General features: G+C 46.2%; 1 protein-coding gene across 3 annotated transcripts in view; it reads left to right on the top strand.

The window, feature by feature from the left end:
- Positions 1 to 21,511, top strand: part of MCMBP (minichromosome maintenance complex binding protein) — a 183,664-nt gene that overhangs the window by 92,932 nt on the left and 69,221 nt on the right. For 2 of the 3 annotated variants that reach the window (XM_069611948.1, XM_069611946.1), the window contains 5 exons: positions 11,530 to 11,632; positions 12,430 to 12,558; positions 13,336 to 13,484; positions 13,862 to 13,959; positions 16,060 to 16,238. In XM_069611948.1, coding sequence (XP_069468049.1) covers positions 11,530 to 11,632; positions 12,430 to 12,558; positions 13,336 to 13,484; positions 13,862 to 13,959; positions 16,060 to 16,238 — 658 coding nt within the window. The remainder of the gene's footprint in view (positions 1 to 11,529; positions 11,633 to 12,429; positions 12,559 to 13,335; positions 13,485 to 13,861; positions 13,960 to 16,059; positions 16,239 to 21,511) is intronic. The other variant, XM_069611947.1, reaches the window with a different exon arrangement.

Below are 21,511 nucleotides of genomic sequence, written 5' to 3'. Positions count from 1 at the left end.
AGTTTTGCAGTTGGGGTTGGGTCTTCTGTTGAGCAGTGCCCTATACATGGAAGTGATTAGGCCTTTCGTAGTGAAGACTGTCAGATTTTTTCAAAGGGTGTGAGTTCCCTGCATAACTTTGTGTGTCATTCACGTTTTGATAACACGCCTTTGAGGCGTAGATGGATGAAGATTGGGATCGACTTCAATTGGAGGGCCTGCTCTAGTTCAGAGATTGCAGTAAATTTACAGTCTCTCCACAACTGGTCAACTCTCTTTAGACCGGCTTCAAACGAGGATTGGTATCTTGGGTGTTCTGGGATTTCGGCTCTAATTTCTGGTTCCCGTAGGTGACTTATTCCATTCCCTTCCCTCCATATTTCCCATAACGTACCCAGGATGGGATGCTCGCGCAATTTTCGTGTGAGTTTTGGTCTGGGGACCCATAGCCATTCCGAGTGTGTGACCAGGGTCAGATTGTCATTATCCAGTTGGACCCATTGCAGTTGTTTCTCATCTGTGGTGGGAGAGGCCCACTCTGCCTTTCTCTTTGGGGAGTATGAGGGTTTCGTAGGCTATTCTTGTTTTTTTTCCCCAGCCCATAGGAATTGTAGAGTCTCAATTTTCGCTTCTCTGAAGTCTTCTGGGACCCTCACGGGGGGGACTTGAAAGGGCGTATAGGAAGCATGGGAGGCTCACCATTTTGATAGCGTTGAGCCGTCCCATCCATGAGATCGTGAGGGGTTGCCATTTCGCAGTGAGGAGTTGTGGGAAATTAGCCTCAAATATATCGGCAATATTTCTAGTTGGATTGATAGGTATCAGTGGGTCAGGCATCCCATTGGCCCAAGTTGGGCAAATTCTGCAAGTTGGTCTGCGGTGGGTTCTTTTAGTGGAAAGAGGATGGACTTGGCTCGGTTGATTTCAAAGCTTGATAGTGCTCCGTATTTTTCAGTGAGTCTTATGGCTCTGGGCACCGATGTCATGGGGTTTTGGATGTGTAGTAAGATGTCATCGGCGTATAGGGCCAGTTGGTAGTCTCTGCCTTGGATGTGTAGTCCCTCCACTTGTATGTCAGCTCAGTCTGGGCTAGGGATTCTAAGGATAGGGCGAGTAATATTGCTGAAAGGGGGCGTCCTTGTATAGTACCTCCTCCCAGGGAAAACCACTGTGAATATTGGGAGTTCCCCATCACCGACGCTCGAGGTGAAGTGTAAATTCCTTTTTATTCCTCTCCCGAGTGTTGGGCCAAGGCCTTTCTTGTGGAGAACTGCCTCCAAGAAGCACCATTCGACTCTGTTTAATGCTTTTTCTGCATCGATTGAGAGTAGTGAAGGAGCATTTGAGATTTTTTTGGGCTTCATGTAAGGTGGAGGGTTTTGCGGGTGGAGTCGGCGCCTTGTCTTCCAATAATGAACCCAACCTGGTTGGGGTGAATTATGGAGGGCATGTGTGTTTCATGTCTGGCTGTAATCACTCCTGTGTATATTTTGGCATCGATGTTGAGAAGAGAGATGGGGGCGGTATGATGCGCACTGTTTAGGGTCTTTACCTTCCTTGGGGTTTTCTGTGACTAGTGTGCCGGAGAATGATGCGGGAGCTGAACCGGTCTGGAGGATAAGATTAAATAGTTCGATCATGATGGGGGGTGGGGGGGTCTAGGAAGGTTTTATAGAATCCTGCGGTATAGCCATCATCCCCTGGGGCCTTCCCTGTCAGAAGTCCTTTGATGGCATCCTCTATATCTTCCGGAGTGATTGGGGGGGTGGGGCGGTACTCGAGTGATTCGGCTATGTCTTGCTTGATTTTTGGCATGTTAATATCCTCCAAGTATCTGCCTAATTCCCCATTTTCGTGTAGTTTCAAAGGTGTAGGTTTTCATAAAAGGTGGTGAAGGCCTCAGTGATGCTGGCGGGGTCTGTTGCTCGGGGGTTCTTTGTGTTTTCAATGGATGCCACTCATCTATCTGCCCGTTGCCCTCTTAATCTGGCTGCTAATAGTGCGTCAGCTTTATCCCCTTTCTCGTAGTGTTTTTGTTTTTAGGAATTGAAGTCTACCAATCTCTTGTCCTAGCTCTAGCTGGCGTAGTTCTTCCCTTTTTTGGGCTCCTTCAGCTATTCTCATGCCCCTCTGTGTCGTTGGATTGTGCTCGGAAGTCTAATGGCGCAATCTCTTTCCTGAGTTTTTCTATCAGTTCTTTCTCTTTTTGGACGCTCCTTCTTTCATTAGGATGCCTCTCCACGTTGCTTTCCCCGCCTCCCACACCGTGGTTTTGGTCACTTCTCCTGTGTTATTACGTTCAAAGTAATCACTAATTTCCTTTGTTAGCTGTTCGCGGAATACAGGGTCTTTCCAGAGCGATTCATTGCATCGCCATTTTGAATTCCTCTGGGGAGCGCTATCATGTTGAGGGTAACCATGACCATGTTGTGGTCTGACCATGTGATTGGGGCGATTGTTGATGTGGACATTGCATCTGTTTAGCTGGGGGAGAGACACAAGGATCGACTACATGTATATGTGGCATGTGGAGCCGAGTAGAATGTGAACCCTGTTTGGAGAGGGTGTATTAGATGCCATGCGTCTTGTAGCTTGTAAGTTCATCATCTTGATCACTTCCATGCGACTGGCATTGGGTGGTTCATTCGCTAGTGGGTTGCCAGCTTGTCTATCGAGTGTGGGTCAGCCCATGAGTTAAAATCGCCCCCAAGGATCACTTCTCCTTCCGCCTCCAGCATGATTTAGGGGATCATGTGTTGCATGAAGTGGGACTGGCCAGTGTTCGGTGCGTAGATAGAGGCTAGTGTGATGGTGGTATTGTGTAGCCAACCAACCACGACTATTGCTCTGCCTCCTACATCAGACCAGGTTTTCAGAACGTCAAGTTTGAATTCCTTCTTGACAAGGATACCTACGCCAGCTTTCCTCAACGGGCTGGAGCCCCACAATTTGAGACCAGATCTGGTGTATAGGACCCTTCGCTCTTCCCGTTGTACAGATCTGGTTTCTTGTAAAAAGAGTATGTTAAGATTGGCGCGTTTAAATTCTCTGGAGACCAGTGTCCTTTTAGTGGGGGAATTCAGTCCCTTGACGATCAGAGTTCTGATTTTGATGGATCTGGGTCTGTCAGATGTCACGTTAGCTGACTGGGACATGAATGTTCATTTTGTATTTGCTTTTTGGGGTCCTGAGTGCTTCCTTTCAATTTCAAAGAGTTTAGATTGTGTAGTTCCTTATGGTTGCCTGTCGTGCAATTCACTGTCTTTCCCCCCCCCCCCCTCTCCTCCCCCTTTCCCTTGACCATTCGTGGCTTCCGATACTTCTGAGCTATCTTGTGGTTGTCCGGTTTGGACCACCATCGGAGGCCTAATCCCATTGGTCCATGTGCTTAACCCGCCACTTTGTAGTGAGCCCACTTTGAATTCCCCCCATTCTCTCATCTTCCTGACAGTTGCGTTTCCACTGCCAATGTTGCAGTCCCTTCGTTTGTTTCCCCTCCTCTTCTGTGTGTGTTCTGTGCATAGTGTACGAATAACAAAAATTCGTACTTTCTTTCAGGCGTGTTGGCACTGTGCGCCTATTCTTTTGTATCATCACCTGGGCACTTCTAAGCTGACCGTCTTCCCTCTTTCGCGGACCGAGAAACCTTCATCTCCGTTGTACTCTTTGATTTTCATAGTTCTGTGTTGGAGGGCGCGTTAATCCTTCTGTATTGCTGTGCGCCTGGAATTTTTTTCTGTCTCGGTCCTTTAATCTTCCATCCTGCGTCTGTTTCTTCTTGTCGTCCGGGGCTGATCCTCCCTCCTGTCGTCCTTCTATGTCTGCTGTGCATCCTGCAATGTCGTTTTCGGTTTTCAGCTGTATTGTGGAGCCCTCCCATTCAAATGTTAGTGCAAAGGGGTATCCCCATCGGTATCTAACTGCTTTGTCTTTTAAGAATTTTGTTAGTGGTTAACATTTTCTTCTCGACGCTAGGGTAAGAGACGAGAGGTCCTGGTAAATAGTTATGTTCACTCCGTCCAAGGGGATGTGGGTACCTCTTTTGTCTTTGTCCAGGAAACGAGCTTTGTCCGTGTAGTTGTGGAATCTGGCAAGTATCGATCTTGGGCCGCCTGCTGTTCTACCTGCACGGTGGATGTGGTCTAGTTTCGTTTCGCCTACTCATCTCCAAAGAGTATTTTTATCAGTGTGTGGAGCATTTTCCTGAGGTCTGTTTCTGTTTCTCCATCCTTTTCGGAACTCCAAAAACACGGATGTTGCGTCATTCACGGTTTTCGAGGTCATCAACAACAATGCGAACTTCGTCTTCTCTAGTTTCTATTTCTGCGATCCTGACGTCCATTTGAGTTTAAAGTGCGGATAGGGAGGTCTGATTATGTTCTACTACTTCCAGTCTCTCCTCCATTTTGTCTATTCTGTTATTTTTTTTCTATTTTTCCAGTGATGTCTGCTCTCATGCTCTTTAGTCCCGTTAGGCGATCGGCTACGTCCGCCTTAGTTGCTGCTGCCTCTGGTCCCGAAGTAACCATGTTCCTGGGGAGAGGAGGGTCCTTCCCTGTTTGCAGGGGTGAATATTTGAAGGGTGCAAGCTTGTCTCGTATGTTCGTGTGCACCAGGTTCTGCAGGCGTTTTGTTGACCTCTGGGGAGGTTCCTCTGCTTTCCTATTATGATGTATGCTAGCTTGCTTCCACACTTTGGGTCTGTTGGAACTTTTAGGGGGGGAGGGTTTTGGGTCTGTTGGGCTGGATTCAGGATGTCTTCATAGTGATTCCAGTATTGTATATAAAAGTTTCCTCTTTCTCCGGTCCTGGTTTGTTTGGAAGAGAAGCGGTGAGTTGTAGTAGGACCTGAGGACTGCGCTGAGAAATTGAACTGGTCATGTTGGGGGGGGGGGGGGGGGGGTATTGTCTATGCCACACGTTTCAAATGTTGACTGGAGCGTGACTCCGGTTACTGTTTAGGTGTCCGGGTTCCTGCTTTGTCCGATTCTGGTAAGGGGTGTCTGCTGGTCTCTCAAATCTCTTCAGCAGTTGGGCCTTGTCGCGTGGGGCCCTTTCTTTTCCAGACCAGCATTCGAGAGGGTGACTGCACTGAGCTTCCGACAGTCTGCCGGTAAGGTATGCAAGGTGAATGTCTGCTGTCCGTATGCTTGTGTGGAGAGTTCTGTGGGTCAGATAGGCTTCCAGTGTCTGCACTCACTGTATCAGGGGGTGCGTGGCCTTGCTGGTCTTTAGATGGGTTCGCTTCAAATATGCGCTTAGTGGATTCCCCCAGGTGTCTTTATGTGGGAGTTAGGACGGTTCAGGAGGGTCTGCGTTTCCCCTGGAGTGGAGCCGTTTCGGGTGCCGAGGGAGTGGGCAGTGCTTGGTACTGCACTTACTTGTAGAGTGGGGAGGCCTCCGCAGTGTATTCCCTGTGTCGTCCGCTCGGGGACTGGGCTTGGCAGTGCAGGTGTTTGTGATTTCTTTTACTGCCGTGGAGGTCCGGGGGTTCACTGCTCGTGTTGTTGGTTGCCTGTTGGAGGTCAGCCTGTATGGCACCACTTTGGTATGTTCTTGGTCGGGGGTCGGGGGGGGGGGGCCCTCTCAGGACTTTGGGGTGTGTTCTTAGACACCTGCTGCTTTGGGGTGTTGTGCCCTGAGGTTCTTTGGGGGTATCACGGCATTCGCTCTGCCTCAGTATGCGTGAGTATTCAGAGGTTTGTTTCTCGGGTGTTCCAGCACGTACTACGTTTCCACTTCTCCGTTCGTAGTTGGTTCTATTATTCCCACCTCATTGTCCTGGGGGCGAGTGCTGACAGACTCGCACTGGTGAACCCTGTGGCGTGTTGGGTGTTCGGTATGCAGCCTGTCTTCTTGGGTTGCCCACGTGTGTTCTCCTCAGTTTCGCTTTCGGTTGGCCGCAGTTCCTTGAGCCTTCACTTGCAAGCGTTGGTTCTCCGTGATTCCGACCCCGATTCTTGTCAGATTTTCTTCTGCTGGTTAGGAGGACCTTCACACATCGACAGTGTGGTTTGTGGCTCCGCGGGAGATGGGGGGGGGGGGTGGACATGTGGAGGAGAGCTCGCACGGATGGAGTCATCGTCCATGCGCCCCCTCGTGGCCAATCAGTAACTTTTAAACACTTTATATTTTTCAAGGCAAAATCCTTTTCTTATCCAGCCCTTCCGTAGTCTATTGCACACGTTCTCTGAGGCAGAGGAGAGACCCTATTGGTCTAGGTGCCAGCTGTAGGCAGGGTTTTTTGTTTTTTTTGTTATATTGGTTTCATAGCCAAGAACAAGAACATTGTTAACCAGACATACAGAAAGAAACCTTGAAGATTAACTCAATCCTCCAAGCACTCTTTCAGTCATCTTAAAAGGGCCACGATTGTAACCAGACCACATCTTCTCACACCTCCTTGGGCCAGATTGCCCCCCTTAAACTCAACTCAGACCTAGTAAGCCGAAAACACACCTGAACAAAAACTGTGAGGCTGTGTGGAGATTACTACCATCTGAAGCTAATAAACTTAAGTTGACCAAAATATCATCCCTTTACAACAAGGAAATATGCCTAGCTAAACGAATATCCTAAGATACTCTCATATCCCGAGCCAAATCCAATATGAGGGAACTATTCACCATCCTTAAAGAAATAGAGACCCCAATAGCATTACCAGACACTTGTTCCAAAGATTAAAAAAATGGTGCTCAGACATCCAACATGCACTAGCCAACAAAATCTGTACACTCCAAAATAAAATGGCCAACAAAAAAGCTTCTAAAGGACCCACCTCCACCTGTAACAGCTGAGAATGCTAATGAAATCCAACTCGCCCGATTCAACTTCTCCAAAGTTTCTACTCTCGAGGTGGAAAGAATCATACTGTCCCTCAAACTCCAACTGTCAGGGTGATCTTTGCCCGGCACAGCTTATCAAGGATGCGGCTCGTGACCTATCACCTTTTTATAACCAAACTTATAAACGCGTCCTTTGCCACAGGCATCATCCCTGCTAACCTCAAAAAATCCTCCCACTTCTAAGAAATATTGGCCATTATGCAAATATAAAAATATTTGGAATTACACCACCTATTAGGAGCCAGGCAATCGGGCATCCGCCCACAACATGGAACGGAGACGCCCCTCATAGATCTCAAGATTTAAGTTGATGAGCTTAGAGATGACAAATCAGCCCTGCTCCTCCTGTTGGACCTCTCTGCCAAATTCGACCTGGTTGATCGTACTATTCTTTGCAACCATCTCGACACAGCAGCACACTTCTCTAATGATGCCATAACCTGGATTAGATCCTTCCAAAGTGGAAGAACAATGAAGGTCTTTTCGCCCTCAGCAGCAGACCCCATACCCATCATCTGCGGAGTGCCCCCGGGGTCGTGCGACTCGCCCACACTACAATATTTTTACCAAGCCCCTTTTCGATCTGGATCATCGCTGTATCACCTACACCAACTATGCAGATGATACCCAGATCCTCCTTCCATTTTTAGGGGATTATGACAAGGATTTTGCCTTGGTAAACCGAGTGTACATCATCATCCAGGAATGGATGGCCTTGCACGGACTATGCCTGAATGATGATAAAACTGATCATCCTGGGCATCCCCACTAATTTAAACAAAAACCCGTCTATTCCTCATTCACAATCGACGGCAACTGTATTAAGGTAGAACAGGAGGTAAAAACTCTAGGTGTTTATCTTGACTCCACTCTCTCCTTTACCAAGCAGGTTAACTCATTAGCATCTACCACAGCCTACACGTGTAAACCCATCAGAATGGGTAAACCATTTCTCTCTAACAGTTGCATTATCTTGGCTAGAGCCCTAACCCTGTCATCGAGGACAAACGACTTAAGCAGAAAATAACTTGCACTGAAAGACCAATTAATCCATGTGGATACAATTGATGACCAATTAATCAAGAGATTAACCAATCAATAAGGATACAATTTATTAAAAAGACTAAGGACAAAAAACTTGGGAATAAAAAACTTTACCAATGAAAGATTAATCAATCAATGAGGATACAATTGATTAATATACATCAATAAGGATACAATTTATAGACAATACTAAGGACAAACAACCAAACTGAATGTGATGTGTGAAATGTTTGTCACCTATCAAATAAATAACTCTAGCAAAAACAGCATATGCGAGTATATACTATGTTAAAAAGTAGATCTAGCACACAGCTTGATTTGCTCAGAAAAGAAGTAAAAATGTATTGTATGTTATTGTTGCGGTCACAATAAGCTGAGCCTTAGCATGCAGAGAGCTAGACCATTTATGAGTTAAAAGGACTAGCCCTAGAACCGATCCTACTTTGACCGGACACTTCTTCAAACTAAGGCACAAAGGGAGTCAAGAGGCTAAGCCATGTACATAAGACATATTTCTCTTAAACTAAACAAAGAAAACACCTGGAAGTGCCAGGTACTGGACAGTCAAGGATGTAGAAGGCTTATGTGAGGTAGAGCAACCAATTCTCCAGAGGCCAAGAGGAATGACGCCCAGCTTAATTAAATGGCACTAAATAAAAGGTCCAAAATGGAAGAAATCGTGGTCTCCTTTAAACGTGATACAGAAGTCAGAAACCAGGGCTATTCATTAAGCTCCAGACGTAGATAATGGTGTACCAACACTCGCTTGAAGTCCCAGAACAGGCTGCAAGATCAACTATAAAGAAGCCTTTGCTTGGGGCCTGACTGATGAGAGATGGAGTAATTGAGCAAGTGGGTAGTAGTCTGACGTTCTCCAGTTCAGTTTAGCTTACGTGCTGCTAACAGTTGGGAGAGTGTGCCAACCAATCAGTGTCTCTATGTTCAACACTCTATACAATGTTGCACAGGCCAGCCCACTGCTGTTCTGCTATAATCTGCATTATACTTATTTAGAGGTGTTCAAGTCGTACCTACCAGATAAGGGACATAGTGATATTACTAATACTTAAGATACATAGGTACATTTGTTCCCTTAACCAATCCCTCCCTTCACTATAGTTTGCCACTTAGGATGGACATACATGACACATCTTTTCGGTATAAATCCTTTGTATACACGAAACTGCAGTGTGAGTGTGTGGACTAAATTTCGTTCTTCGCCAGATTACCCTACTTTATTTGAGCTGATGATAAAGTAGTATTTTGCCATGTTCTTTGAGTCTGTATGGTTATTTGGGTCTGAGATCATTATTGGTAATTCCATCGAGCACATGACTCCTCAAGGTGCTAGTACACATCTTCCTGCGACTAGTGGATCTCCCCAGCCTCTCGGTAGGAGGTTGATTGGAAGTAAGGGTTACTGCAGGCTCCAGTTATACAGCAGACTGTCCGATTGCTGGAAATCGCTGCGACCGTCGTTTCTTCATCTTCCTCTTTGGTTTGTGCTCCAGTGGTTGACTTGTCGGCAGCTTCCAGGTTCAGAGTATTTATTAGGAGCTACCAGAGGTGTATACAAGGTAGGGCCTGAGCGGGCAAGGCCCACCCAAAATTTGTAAATGCCCACTCAGCAGCGTTTTTTGTGGCTTTTACTGATGTTCATGTCACTGCGGTGGGTCCAACTACATTAGCTTCAGGCCCTACTTGTTAGACAATCCTGGCTATGCCTCTGGGAGCTACAGCACAACATCTGCAATCCCTCCCTGCGTTTTCCAGCAAGGGGCGGTCTGGCTGTCCAATGAGGACAGCTAGACCCCCCCACTGGGAGTTGGTTCCTTTCAGGCAAGGTGGAAGACAAAGGGCTGTGGAGTTTTGTATTCCTCCCTCGCTTCCTGCCTTTCCAGACACTCTGGAGCCTGGGCAGGGAATTCAAGGATTCCCACCAAGGACCAAACTTCCATTGAGGTCGTTCCCTCCTAGAATGGCAGGAGAAGACTTCAAACAGCAAGCTCACAAGAAATGTCGAGGGGGTCGGGGGGGAAAGGAGCCCACCATTTTTGAAAAATGGTGGCCCTTCTGTGCATTATCGAGGCTGAATTAACAGCCTGCAGGTAATAGACTAAAAGTCATAAAGGTAAAACCACTGCCACCAGCCAGTCATGTAAAACCTGCAATTGTAACTCACCAGTCAAGTAATAAAGGGGATACATTGTATCCCCCCAGCACTCCACATAAATTGGGGTGTGCTAGCTCGCTTTTACAAAAGGTAAAGGGGGTGAAAATCCCTCTTTACTACTTGGGAACTATAGTTCACCCAAGTGCATGAAGTAGAAATTGACAGGGGAGCCCATAGGGGCAACCCAGCCTAAACCCGAAAGCTATAGGAAACTATAACTTCAGCCATACACTATGGAGGGGCATAAAAAGGCCACCCATAAAAAGAAAGATTCCCCTTCACCCAGGGACAAGGGAACATAGTTAAGTCCAAGCAAAACGTTCTGGGGTCCGGAAGATTTATCATAAATATGAAACTCTTACTCAACACTAGCATGGGGTGGCATCGGTACATTGGCAAAATGTCTAAATCTCCACCATCAAGCAGCGTTGCTTCCGTGTTTACACACTGCAAGACTCCTAAACTGACAAGGACGTTTTCACAGCATTCCCACTCCGTTAAGCACGCCTCCCCATGCACCTCCACCCCTTACTTGATCGACACATACTTGCTTCCAGGCATGCCTACGCACAATCCTGTGCATATTCTAGGGGGCGATTACGACCCTCTTAAACCCCCCAGCGAACAATGCTAGCTCCCTCGTAGTCTGCCCACGTGTTACGCATCATCTTGTTTAAATAACCCCTTAAACCTTAACTTGCTCTCAGTCTTTATTAAATTCTCCGCTATTCATTTATCGTTTGGAATATAGTTTGTTGCTTCACAAAAAGAAAACATTTATTTTATTTGGAACTATTCTCAATTACGGCCCATATTTAGAGGAAGGTTTGTAAGAACACTGATCGTACTGCGCTGAGCCCAACAGTGTTTTGGGAATTTAATATCAAGTATTTGTGCAGTTTTCTCAAAATTAAAGCATGTCATAACAAAGCCAACATGCGTTTCGACCATGCAGTCTTTTTCAAGGCAAAATTGTATTGTCCTTCTGAATGGATAATCTTTGAGCTGTCCTTATTTTGGATAGGATTATAGTATGTTTAGTATAATGCTAAAAATTGCATACGCAGTTTAAAGTTGTAGCTATTATCAGGAAATGTGTGTTTCACAGAAAATACCAGTCTTTAGTATCTGATTATTGTGCCCTGTATGGTTCCACTGGCTTTATTCGGCAATTCACGATCCTGTCCAGGGTCTGTATTTAGTGGCGTAACCTTTGTGGGTTGGCACACACTTATCAATGCGGGGAAGTTACTGATGGAGTAAATACCATATTACGTATAGTGGTGATTGCGCCAGTGTAAGCAGCCCTCCCTCCGGTCAGCAGGCAATGCTCCAGATTACTGTTTGGGTCCCCGTATTTCATGAATGCAACATTTCAAGGCAGAGCCTTGTGTCCCTTAGTATACTGTTGAGCTTACTGAAGCTAGCATACAGCTCCTACATGGATGTTGCAAAAGATGTTTTAAATCATTTTCAATTTTCTTTCAGCCTAATGAAGAAGTGGATTTAAACTCCAAACAGACAGTCACCTTAGAACGACAAACATTCTACTGTGTTCCTGTACCAGGGGAATCTCCTTGGGTAAAACAAATATCCTTTTGGGCAGACTGTCCAGTGTAGCTATAGCATAATAATTGTAATTGGCTTGTTTCCGAAGGCCCTATTTATTTATTTATTTATTTATTCCCTCCCCCACACACATTTTGAGGTTTTTGCTCTTCCCTCTGTGTTTATGCACAAGCGCAACCAACGTTTTGCTCTAGTAAGCTTGTGGTGAGACTGTTTTGATTCTGATTTTTCCTTTTTATTATTTATTTTTTTACGATGTTTGTATGATTTTGGCTCGGCGAGTAATTGTCATTCATCACATTCCTCTCTCCCAGATGTTGTGTGGAGGACACCCCCGCAATCCTTGATCTCCCATACCCGCCACCCTAAAACCTACTGCCCTCTCCCATCCCACTCCTTACATGTGACCATGCTTGCAAGGTCTTGTTGTGGCACGACTAATTCTGTTCTCCTGGACAGTGTCCGCTTCAGTTGTCAGACTGAGCGGTGTCCGTGAGCATGAACACAAAGGGTGTGGGCAGCTAACGTGCTAATTACTGTCTGTATTGTAATTGGTTCTGCAACTTACATTGCATGTTTTTGCCAGCTGTGCCAGTGATGATAGCAATGGTGCTGACATCTGATTATAGGCAAATCTGTAGACCATGGCTTTGCAATTTGGTCTTTACACCAGCCTTGCTATTGGTGGAAAGGCGCTGAGGGCTCAGATGCTTTAGATGGTGAGCGATTGCTGTGATGCTGTTGGTAGTGCCCAACTTTGAGCATACTCTTAATGGGTGAAGAGGACTTTTCCAATTTTTCTTAACTTTTTGCTTCACACTTATGCAAGTTCTAGCCAAGCCAGAGTTTGCCCTTCCACATCATACACTCCCAGTCGCCAGAAAAGGAGTTACGAAGAGGATGAGGACATGGAACTGCATCCTACCAAACAGAAAGAGCTGCCAGCAGGTATGTTAAGCTGCATGTCTGCTGAAGGGTGCCCTTTGGCATTTTTTGCAGTCCTCCATTGTGCTACTGCACTGTGTAATATACATTTTGTGTTCATTGTGCAATATGGGAACAGATCTTGAACATGTACAGCGGGCCTTCCAAATTGCCTGTGTGCTTTCCTGATACCCCAGAGGTGAACAAGGGAATGGGCCTTTTCTCTCAGAGCTTGTAGGAGTTGTGCCAAAGAAAGATGACCAGAGCTGGGGTGGCTCTTTAGTTTCTCCCTAGTGGTCATTGAAAAGCTAGTGCCTGAATGAGCTACTGAAATAGACCTGGAGGTGAATGGGAAGCGGCTAAAGTAATGCCTTGGGATCTTGATCAGTCCATCATTAGGAGGCCTTTTTTCGGCACATGGGCACCTTGCATCCTCCAGAGAAAAGCCAAGTGTTGAATGACCTGGCGGTTCCTTCCTAGTGGTCGACTGAAGTTTATTGGGTGGAAATGTAGGTCTCCCTACATGTGTTTTATTAAGAACCTGCTTTTGACACACTCCCATCTAATTTGAAATGCAAAATTGGATCGGTTGTAAGTGGCTTCCAGTGTGCAAGTAACTTCTTTGACTCCAACACTAGTCCTGCAATAAGGTAAATAGACTGCAAAACCTTTGCCAAAACACTTCTGTGACGTCAACCCGTTTTACAGGACCAACATCAGTAGACCTGTGATTGTTGATGATGCCTGTGCTTGGGGAACTGATCAGAGAAGGTGTAACTGATTGCTCCTTTTGTGCTCCAGGAAATCTGAGTGAAAACCACGGATATGGAGAGCCAAAGCGGATGGAGAAGGAGGCTCCCACGCGGCAGCAAATCACCCCTAATTGTACCTCTCCGCTCAACCTCAACTTCCCCCTTCCAGGGGAGAAAGGACCGGCCTGCCTAGTGAAGGTAAAGGCAGTATATAAAGCTTGCCTGTATGCAAGTTGCAGCACTGCGTGTTGTAACGCTCCATAATCAACAAACGTGAAAAATATTGCAGAATATCGAAGCATGAAAATTCAAAGAGGGGTGTATTTTTAAAACATTTTTTAAATGTAACCAGCCTGGTCTGCACAATTATAAATGTACCAGAGTTCAGCCATGCATTAAACATTTATCAAGCAATGCCAAGATTGACCAAGTTCACTGTTTGTAAATATAGTGTACAGAAGACCTAGGCGGTGCTCTCCTCTTTACTTGTTGGTCTCTGTTAAAGATTTTGTTTCACACCAGTCTGCGGCTACAGCAACCCTCCAGTTAAGGATTGTGCTTTGATCCATGTGCAGGTGTACGATAACTGGGACGGCCTGAAGGTGAACGACGTGCTGGAGGTGTATGGCATTCTATCGGTGGATCCACTGTTGAGTGTTCTGAACGACGAGAGGTGAGGGCCACAGCACTGTGTGGTCAAACTATAGGCATATTGCCAGGCACTTTGATAAGCACCTGGTCACTGTAGCTCTGGCATCCGTTGCAAGGAATAGTGTGGTATGGTCCTCTGGGACATTTCCTTTTATGTTGATGCAAGTCTCCTTCCTCTTAGCACTTAACCGTCCTATATCATTGGCCCCGGCTAATATTCCATGAACCCTCTCAGAAAAGCAAGGGACTCTGGCCTGTGTCTAGATGACGCACACAGGGGATGGTGTATGTAGTTGCATGGAAAACTGTGTTGCAGCATTAATGTTGCCACCATCTGGCCACAGTGTAGCACACGTGTAACGGGCAGTTGCATGAGATTTAACGTAATCAGGTTTTTTAGTTTTTGGTTTTCTATTTTAAATAACTTCATGTAGATTCCTCCCGCTTAAAAGTGCCATAATGCCCCATTCTATTGACTCGGCTCATTCACCTCCAAAGGATGAGGACTTGAGCCTGCACTCCTGGGATTGAAACTTGCGACATTGAGGCGAACACTTGACGCATGAGCTATCCTCCCAGACTACGTGGTATCTCCACTGGCTCCCTGTCAAATAACCATTACTGGGTTTCAGAATCGGAATGCTTCCATCTGCTGTAGTAACAGTCTCACACTTTAACTGGCAACGTAAAGAAGGTTTCTCATCCCTGGCAGCACATGCCTTCTCCGGTATTCCCCGAATTGATCGGGGAGAATTGACCGTATGCCTGAATTGACCGAATTTAATTCTCCTGCAGGCAATTCGGGCACGATCAATTCGTATACAACCGACTTTCCATAGAAGAAGATACCTGCCCTGCATTAAATCCCTCAAAACCTGCCTGTTTAAAGAGGGCACGAAAAACTAGCTGGGAAATGGTGTCCCAAGACTGCACCAGTCAGCTCCTCAGAACATACTAAGTATCAGACTTGTGTCATGATGACCCACTAATCTCACAAGTAAGAAAGCACTCGAGATTGGCCTCCGTCCGTGTTAGTCTTGCCCACACAAGCAAAATGCATGCCTCCACTGCCCTCAAAACCAGACTCAATCGGGTCAGACATATCCACGCCTCACCACCTTCACTTCCTGCCCTCTACCCCCTCCAGCAAAGATCACACTAGGACGAGAAATGCCTCCCACTCCAAGGTAAAGGCATTTAAGCCACTGCTTCCACTGCACATTTAACTCTTGCATGCCCACTAACCTTAACCCTAATGGGTCAATCGAACCCATCCACAACCGAGATCAGATTATTCCTTTCCCGTCTCATCAAACAATAATGGAACCAAAACCTAGTAGTCTGACTAATATCCATACTACAGCCCAATGGCACACTAAACCCTCTTGGGTTGCTCTAATGTCAGAACTGCAAAAGGAACTCTTGAAGGGCTTCCCTAACTGCTCTGTTGCCGGTTAGCACCAGAATAACCACTGCGTAATGGCTCGGAGCTCGCTGCGTAACGGCTTGGTGCTCGGAGCTCGCTGCGTAACGGCTTGGTGCTCGGAGCTCGCTGCATAACGGCTTGGGGCTCGGAGCTTGCTGCGTAACGGCTTGGAGCTCACTGCACAGACTAAACTTTCATAACCATCAAATAAAAGGTACGCAAACACATGGAACCTGCAGCCAACCCGCCGCATTTTGGTTCTTTTCTTCATCTTGTCCAGTAAGTGGGCTAGTTTGGAGCTCATTTACTGGTCTCTGAAATCAGCTGGTAATGTCAGGCCACATCCCAGTGGGTTTGTGATCTCTCTTCATTCCATTGAGGTTTGCAGCAGCTTTTGACAGTTGAAACACGCGTAAGACTGGATGGCTGTGGAAAGTAAACTTCCCAGTTTTCCATTTTGGGTGCGACCTCTACTGAAGGAGATTCTAGCATGTATTTATTTTTTCCTGCATCCTCTGCTGTTCTTCTCTGGAAATACGGACAACTTAAGTTTCCGTAATACTTATCTGAACTTTCAAAAGTAACTGCAGCTAAATGGGATTTAGGGTGGTTATGTTGATGTAGTGCTTTCTGGCTGGTGTGGGCATCCTTGATGGCTCCTTCTTTCTCCCCCCCCCCCCCTCCGCCCCTCCCCAGCAGGGATAGCACCTCCATCCTGCTGGATCCTGCCGAGTGTATGGACACCGCCGAGGAACAGCGTGTGCACAGCCCTCCTGCTTCCCTCGTTCCACGTATCCACGCCATCCAGGTGCATAAAGTGCAGCATTTGAATCCTCTCTTGCCTGCCAACATTAAGGATGAGGAGAACAAAACCTGTAAGTGATTCTGTGGATGAGAAGTGTGTGTGCAAGATTGGCCTGACACTAGAATGCTGATCTCATTGAAAGTGTGTTTTAACTTTCACAGATCAGGTAATATGGCATTTGTATAGCATATAGTGCTATTGGTATAGCATCAAAGCGCTGTGTGCATTTTAGCCAGTACAAGTTAGAATGGGGCCGGCGGGAGTCCCTGCTAGCGAGCCATGTAGAACCGGCTTGTGGATGATGCTGTGGGGTGGGTATGCGAGTCAAGTAGTCCTGATTATGTGTCCAGATTGACCGTATCTTTGTCGTGGGACTTGGATACATTCTAGCGGCAGAGGTGATGGGTAATACGAGATCAAGTTACAGGTGATTGCAGGTGGGTGGCCGTGCCTTGGGAGGGATGCGGTTATCTTCCATCGAGATGGGGTGCGATACGTACATGTGCATAATGTAACTCGCATCATGGCTGATGACTATCTTCATGTCGGAATGCAGATCCTGTCATGCGGGTGTACCACAATCCTTTCTGTGCGTTCTCAGTCTCCTCTTGCGACTCATTGCTGCCCTATCTGTCTGGGGGTGAAATTGGCCTGAGAGTCGGATTAGGTCAGTCAAGACGCAGGTGAGGAGAACCACGTTTGAGTGCCTTCTGGAAGGCGAGGTGATGCTCTGTGGTGCATGCTAAAAGGGCTAGAGTTCTGTATTGTGGGTCCTTGGCCGGTGAAGGCGGATCACCCAATTCTAGTAGTTTTTTGGCAGAAGGGAGGAGTGCTGTGCCTGATCTTGGGTTTCTGTTGGGTCTATAAAGAGTGAGATTGGGTTGTAGATATTCTGGGCCTGTTGTTCAGTGCACTGTGGGTAATGCACATGGCCTTGAAGGAGGACCGACGTTCGACAGGGAGCCAGTGCAGGACATGGAGGGCTGGTGTGATGTGCTCTCTAGAGCCAGGGGGACCCCGGCTGCAGTGTTTTGGACCCATTAGAGTTTTCTGAGTTGAGCTGCAGGGGTGCCCAAGTATAGGGAGTTGGTATAGTTTAGGTGAGGGAGGACGATGGTCGTGATTGCAGCAATTGTGAGGGTAGGCGAGGTAGGGAAAGATGCGTTGGAGAATGCTTGGGTGTAAATGGCATGATTTTGACAGTTGATGGGATGAGAAAGTGTCAGATCTGCATCTGTGGTGCATCCAAGGTTCGTTACTGTGGTGGGGGGCATGACCTAGGCAGGATGGCCGTGGGGTGGGGGGGAGAGAGGGGAGTGGGGAGAGGTCCTTCTTCCAGCAGACTATTTGTTTTATCCAGGGTTGAGAAAGAGGTGGCTAGCCGTCATCCAGTGGTCTGAGGTATGAGTCGGGGGAGGTGTTCGAGGTGTCCTTTGTGATCTAAGATCTGGGTGTCATCTGCATAGTTTTTATGCCGTGCAAACGCATTAGAGCGGAGATGAGGCTTCGGTAGAGGTTAAAGAGCAGGGGTGATAGAGGCATGTGAGTAATTTGGGGATCTGTGGGTAAGGGAGGGTATCCACTTCAATGCTGCATCCCTGATGCCAAGTGAGTGGAGTCTGTCCATGAGGGGGAGGTGGTCATTGTTGTCAAAGGCCGCTCAGAGGGCGAAAAGCAGAAGTGCGGCACAACCTTGCAGTCTGAGGTTCTTCTGAGATATTCCCAGATAGACTAGGGTTGATTCAGTTCCTCGAAGGTCATGCATAGGAACGGAAGGATTGCACATAAAGTCCAAATATCCGATGGTTAACCAAGAACAATAGTCCACCATTCATGAACCTGCGTGCAGAATGAGATCGCTTGCAGTGGCTAAGTCCTGTAGATGACTTATGGTCGAGGTGACCAGAAGTAGCTAATAATGCGTCAGTCTTTGCCTTGCTGTATTAGGATTTTAATTATTGGTGTTTAAGTGCAACGTTCAGCAACGAGGAGATATTTTGGTGCTGGTTTCATTATGGAGAAAGTAACAAATGACCCATGGCTGTTAACTCCTTCAACGTCCTGTTGCAAGTGCAAAAATCGTACAACATCCTTTCATCGCTGGATTTTTCAAAGCCTGCACTTCAACGTGCACTAATGTGCATCTAATTCTTTAGGAGGGTTCGGGGGGGAAGGGCAGATAAGGGTTTGGGAATAGGTAAAATAGGTGGCAGTAGCCCTAAAAAAAAAAAAAACAATTTTTAAAAAAAAACATTTTATTAACTTTTCCACATTGAAATGCCAGGTTTTGAGAATTTCAGCGATGAAATGACATAGAACACAAAACATGCATGCCTCCTGCTCGAAGGAGTAGGATTGCGACAAGCTGGATTCTGGAGAGGGTTTGTCATTGGAGGAAATGACGTTGCTATATAATATAGGGGTGTGATCTCCACTCTACAGTTCTGATTAAAAAACAATTTGCATTGCTTTTTTGCACATTTTCATTGCTAACAACTTTTGACTCAAGAGAGGATCAGGCTAAATTTGACAAAAAGCGGTCTCGTCTGGACCCCTTCAAACTGGATGATTCAGGGCAAATTTGTGAAACTGTTCAAGAGTAAAGCAAAGTAAGAACTGTGCCCTGTTCATTTCCTTACAGAGAAAAAGGGTCTTTCTTTGAAGATTTGCACAGCAAAGAAATCTGGACCGGTTTGCACAGAAGTCTGGCACAAAGCGTTGCAGAGATTCCTTTTTTGTTTGGTGTAAATCGGTCCAATATTTTGCAGAGGTTGGTGACCCCACTTGAATTTCCCAGTCTCAAAAAAGTTGAGCGATCCCACGGTGCAGTACTGAGGCTCTTCAAAAATGCCACGAGAACCCGAAAAATAAAAGGGCTCAAAATATTTCGAGGGAATGGGCACTAGAACATTGAATCAACTGCACTGGGTACAATATTGGATCATTAATAAATTATAAACATGGGATCCCTGCTGCGTGTCGGGGTGGGGAGAGGGTGTCCCACCGTTCTCAATGGTAATTAAGCATAAGGCAGAATGTCCTTTGCACAATCGCGCTGGGTTTTTAGTTTGGAAATGATTCTTAAACTGATGTCTTGGCTGTGATTGGTTTATAATATGTTATGTTAATTTGTATTTATATTGCGCCTTATGTACCATTTGGTATGGCCTCAAGGCGCTGGTAGGTTGAACCCCCTTGGGAACTGAAGTTCAAGTCAGTAGAGAGAATAGAGAGTCATAAAGGTGCGTGTTGAGCACCGGATATGTGTGCAGCTGGTGTGGCATTCGTGTGATGGCTGCTTTATAGCGATAGGTGTGGTGGATGAGAGATCAAGTGTATGTGTTCATTCTGGCAGGTCATTATCCAGACCGATTCTGGCTGCGTTAGGCCTGAGAACACCTAGGCTGGAGGGTGTGTAACCAGCAGTGTTTAGGATGATTGGAAGTATGAGGCAAATGATGGTATTACATCTATACCAAATGGTGTCATAGTATTGCTGTGTTCTAGTTGAGTGGTGGTGTAAAGAGGAGAGTAAGCGTCGAGATGTGATATGATGATTTACCTTAGGTGCTTGAGATCGAGCCCACTCCAATAGTTCCATGTACTCCGACTTTTCCATCCATTACGACCGTTCCATGCACTCCAATCCGTTCCATTCACTCAGTTTTATGCGCTCCAACCATTTTATGCATTCCAACCATTTTATGCACTTCATATCGTTCCATGCACTCTATTTTTGTAAAGTATTCATTCCGTGCCCTCTATCTGTTCCGGGCATTCCATCCGTTGCATGAACTTGCTCAGTTCTATGCGCTCTATCAGTTTGATCAGTTCTATGTATTCCTTCTGATCAGAGCACTTCGTCCGATCTATGCACGTCATCCCTTCATCATCCGGTCTGCTCCTTTAATTCGTTCTACCTGCGTTATGCTTTCTCCATGCATCATCCATCCACATATGTCAACTTCACACGTTCCATCCACTTCACCGGTTCCAACCACATCACCCGTTCATCCACCTACTTCATCTGTTCTACCATTTAACCCGTTTCGTCCACAACACTTCTTTCGTTTTAACTACTTCACCTGTTTCACCCGTTCCATCCACGTAGTTCACCTGTTCCATGCCATAAATGAAAATGTTACTCCACTGAATAACAAAATGTTCCTACTATTGACTCACAAGTTGAACAACCCTACAGCCGACACGTGTTTTGACCACGTCTGGGTCTTTTTCAGGGCTGTTGCAACTGTTTCAACCAATACGATTCCTAATGATCAAATTATCATCCGTGTGAATCCTCCAAAAAAACTCACCGGTTCCAAATTGTGACAAACCAAAAAGTGAATAAAAAATAACACGTCAATGACACATGAATGTCGGTGCAGAAAGGAATTAAGTTATCCATAAGTGAATAAATATTTGGGTAAGTAAATGTTCATCAAATATGAAAACAAGGAAAAAATGTAAACCTACACAGGGTGGGGAACAAGGGGCGAAAACCATCTTAATTCTCTAAAATAGCAGCATTGATATTGATATTTTTTATTTTCTTTGTCGCGCTCGTACACAAGTGTTTCAGGGCGCGACAAGGCAAGGGAGGGGAACTGGGGAGAACAAAACCGCGAACTTACTAGGCCCAGTGACATTGAGCATGCGCAAGTGCATGGGAGAGGGTGAGTGGGAAAGTACATGGAAGGGGGAGAAGTAGAAAGTGCGAAGCAAAGGAGAAACAGATTAATAATAATAAATAAATAATATAGGCAACAAACAGTGGAAATGCAGCCAGCAATTTGCAAGTGCTAGGTTTTAGGCAGCAGACAGGGTAGGTCTGATAAGTGCAGGAAGAAAAGGGGGGGGGGGCTATAAGGGTACAGATACAGGCCCCAGTGCAAGCGGAGGCCCAGAGGCAGTGCGAGAGGGTGGCAGTGTGAGCAGATACCTGGGCCCGGAGGACAGAGGGTATAGCATATGGCCCTATTCAGACCCTAATAATTGTGAGCAGGTGTAAACATCTGCCATGTATGAGGGTCATCATACCCGTTTGGTGTGCTTTGATTCTAGCAATTGCTGATCATAGTTTTGGGGGAGGGGAAGATTAATATATTGTAGATCTATAGTTGGAAAAGCCTCCATCGCACAATGCCAGTGGACGGTTTGATTACCACAAGGAAATTGGTCGTTCCCAAAGGCGCTCTATGCAAGTTGATAGATCAGAGCAGTTCCAGGTATAATCTGGTAATAGAAGTCCATGTGCTGTGCAGCTGCTGATCATAATTGGGGGCAATACATTATATTGGAGATCTGTAGGTGAAAAACAATCAATTGAATAATGCCATTCGT

Source organism: Ambystoma mexicanum, chromosome 8 (assembly GCF_040938575.1).
Source record: "Ambystoma mexicanum isolate Mex_15411 chromosome 8, UKY_AmexF1_1, whole genome shotgun sequence".
In the NCBI taxonomy this organism is placed as follows: Eukaryota; Metazoa; Chordata; class Amphibia; order Caudata; family Ambystomatidae; genus Ambystoma; species Ambystoma mexicanum.
The sequence above is the reverse complement of the archived record's forward strand: the minus strand, read 5'-3'. Positions and strand labels throughout refer to the sequence as shown.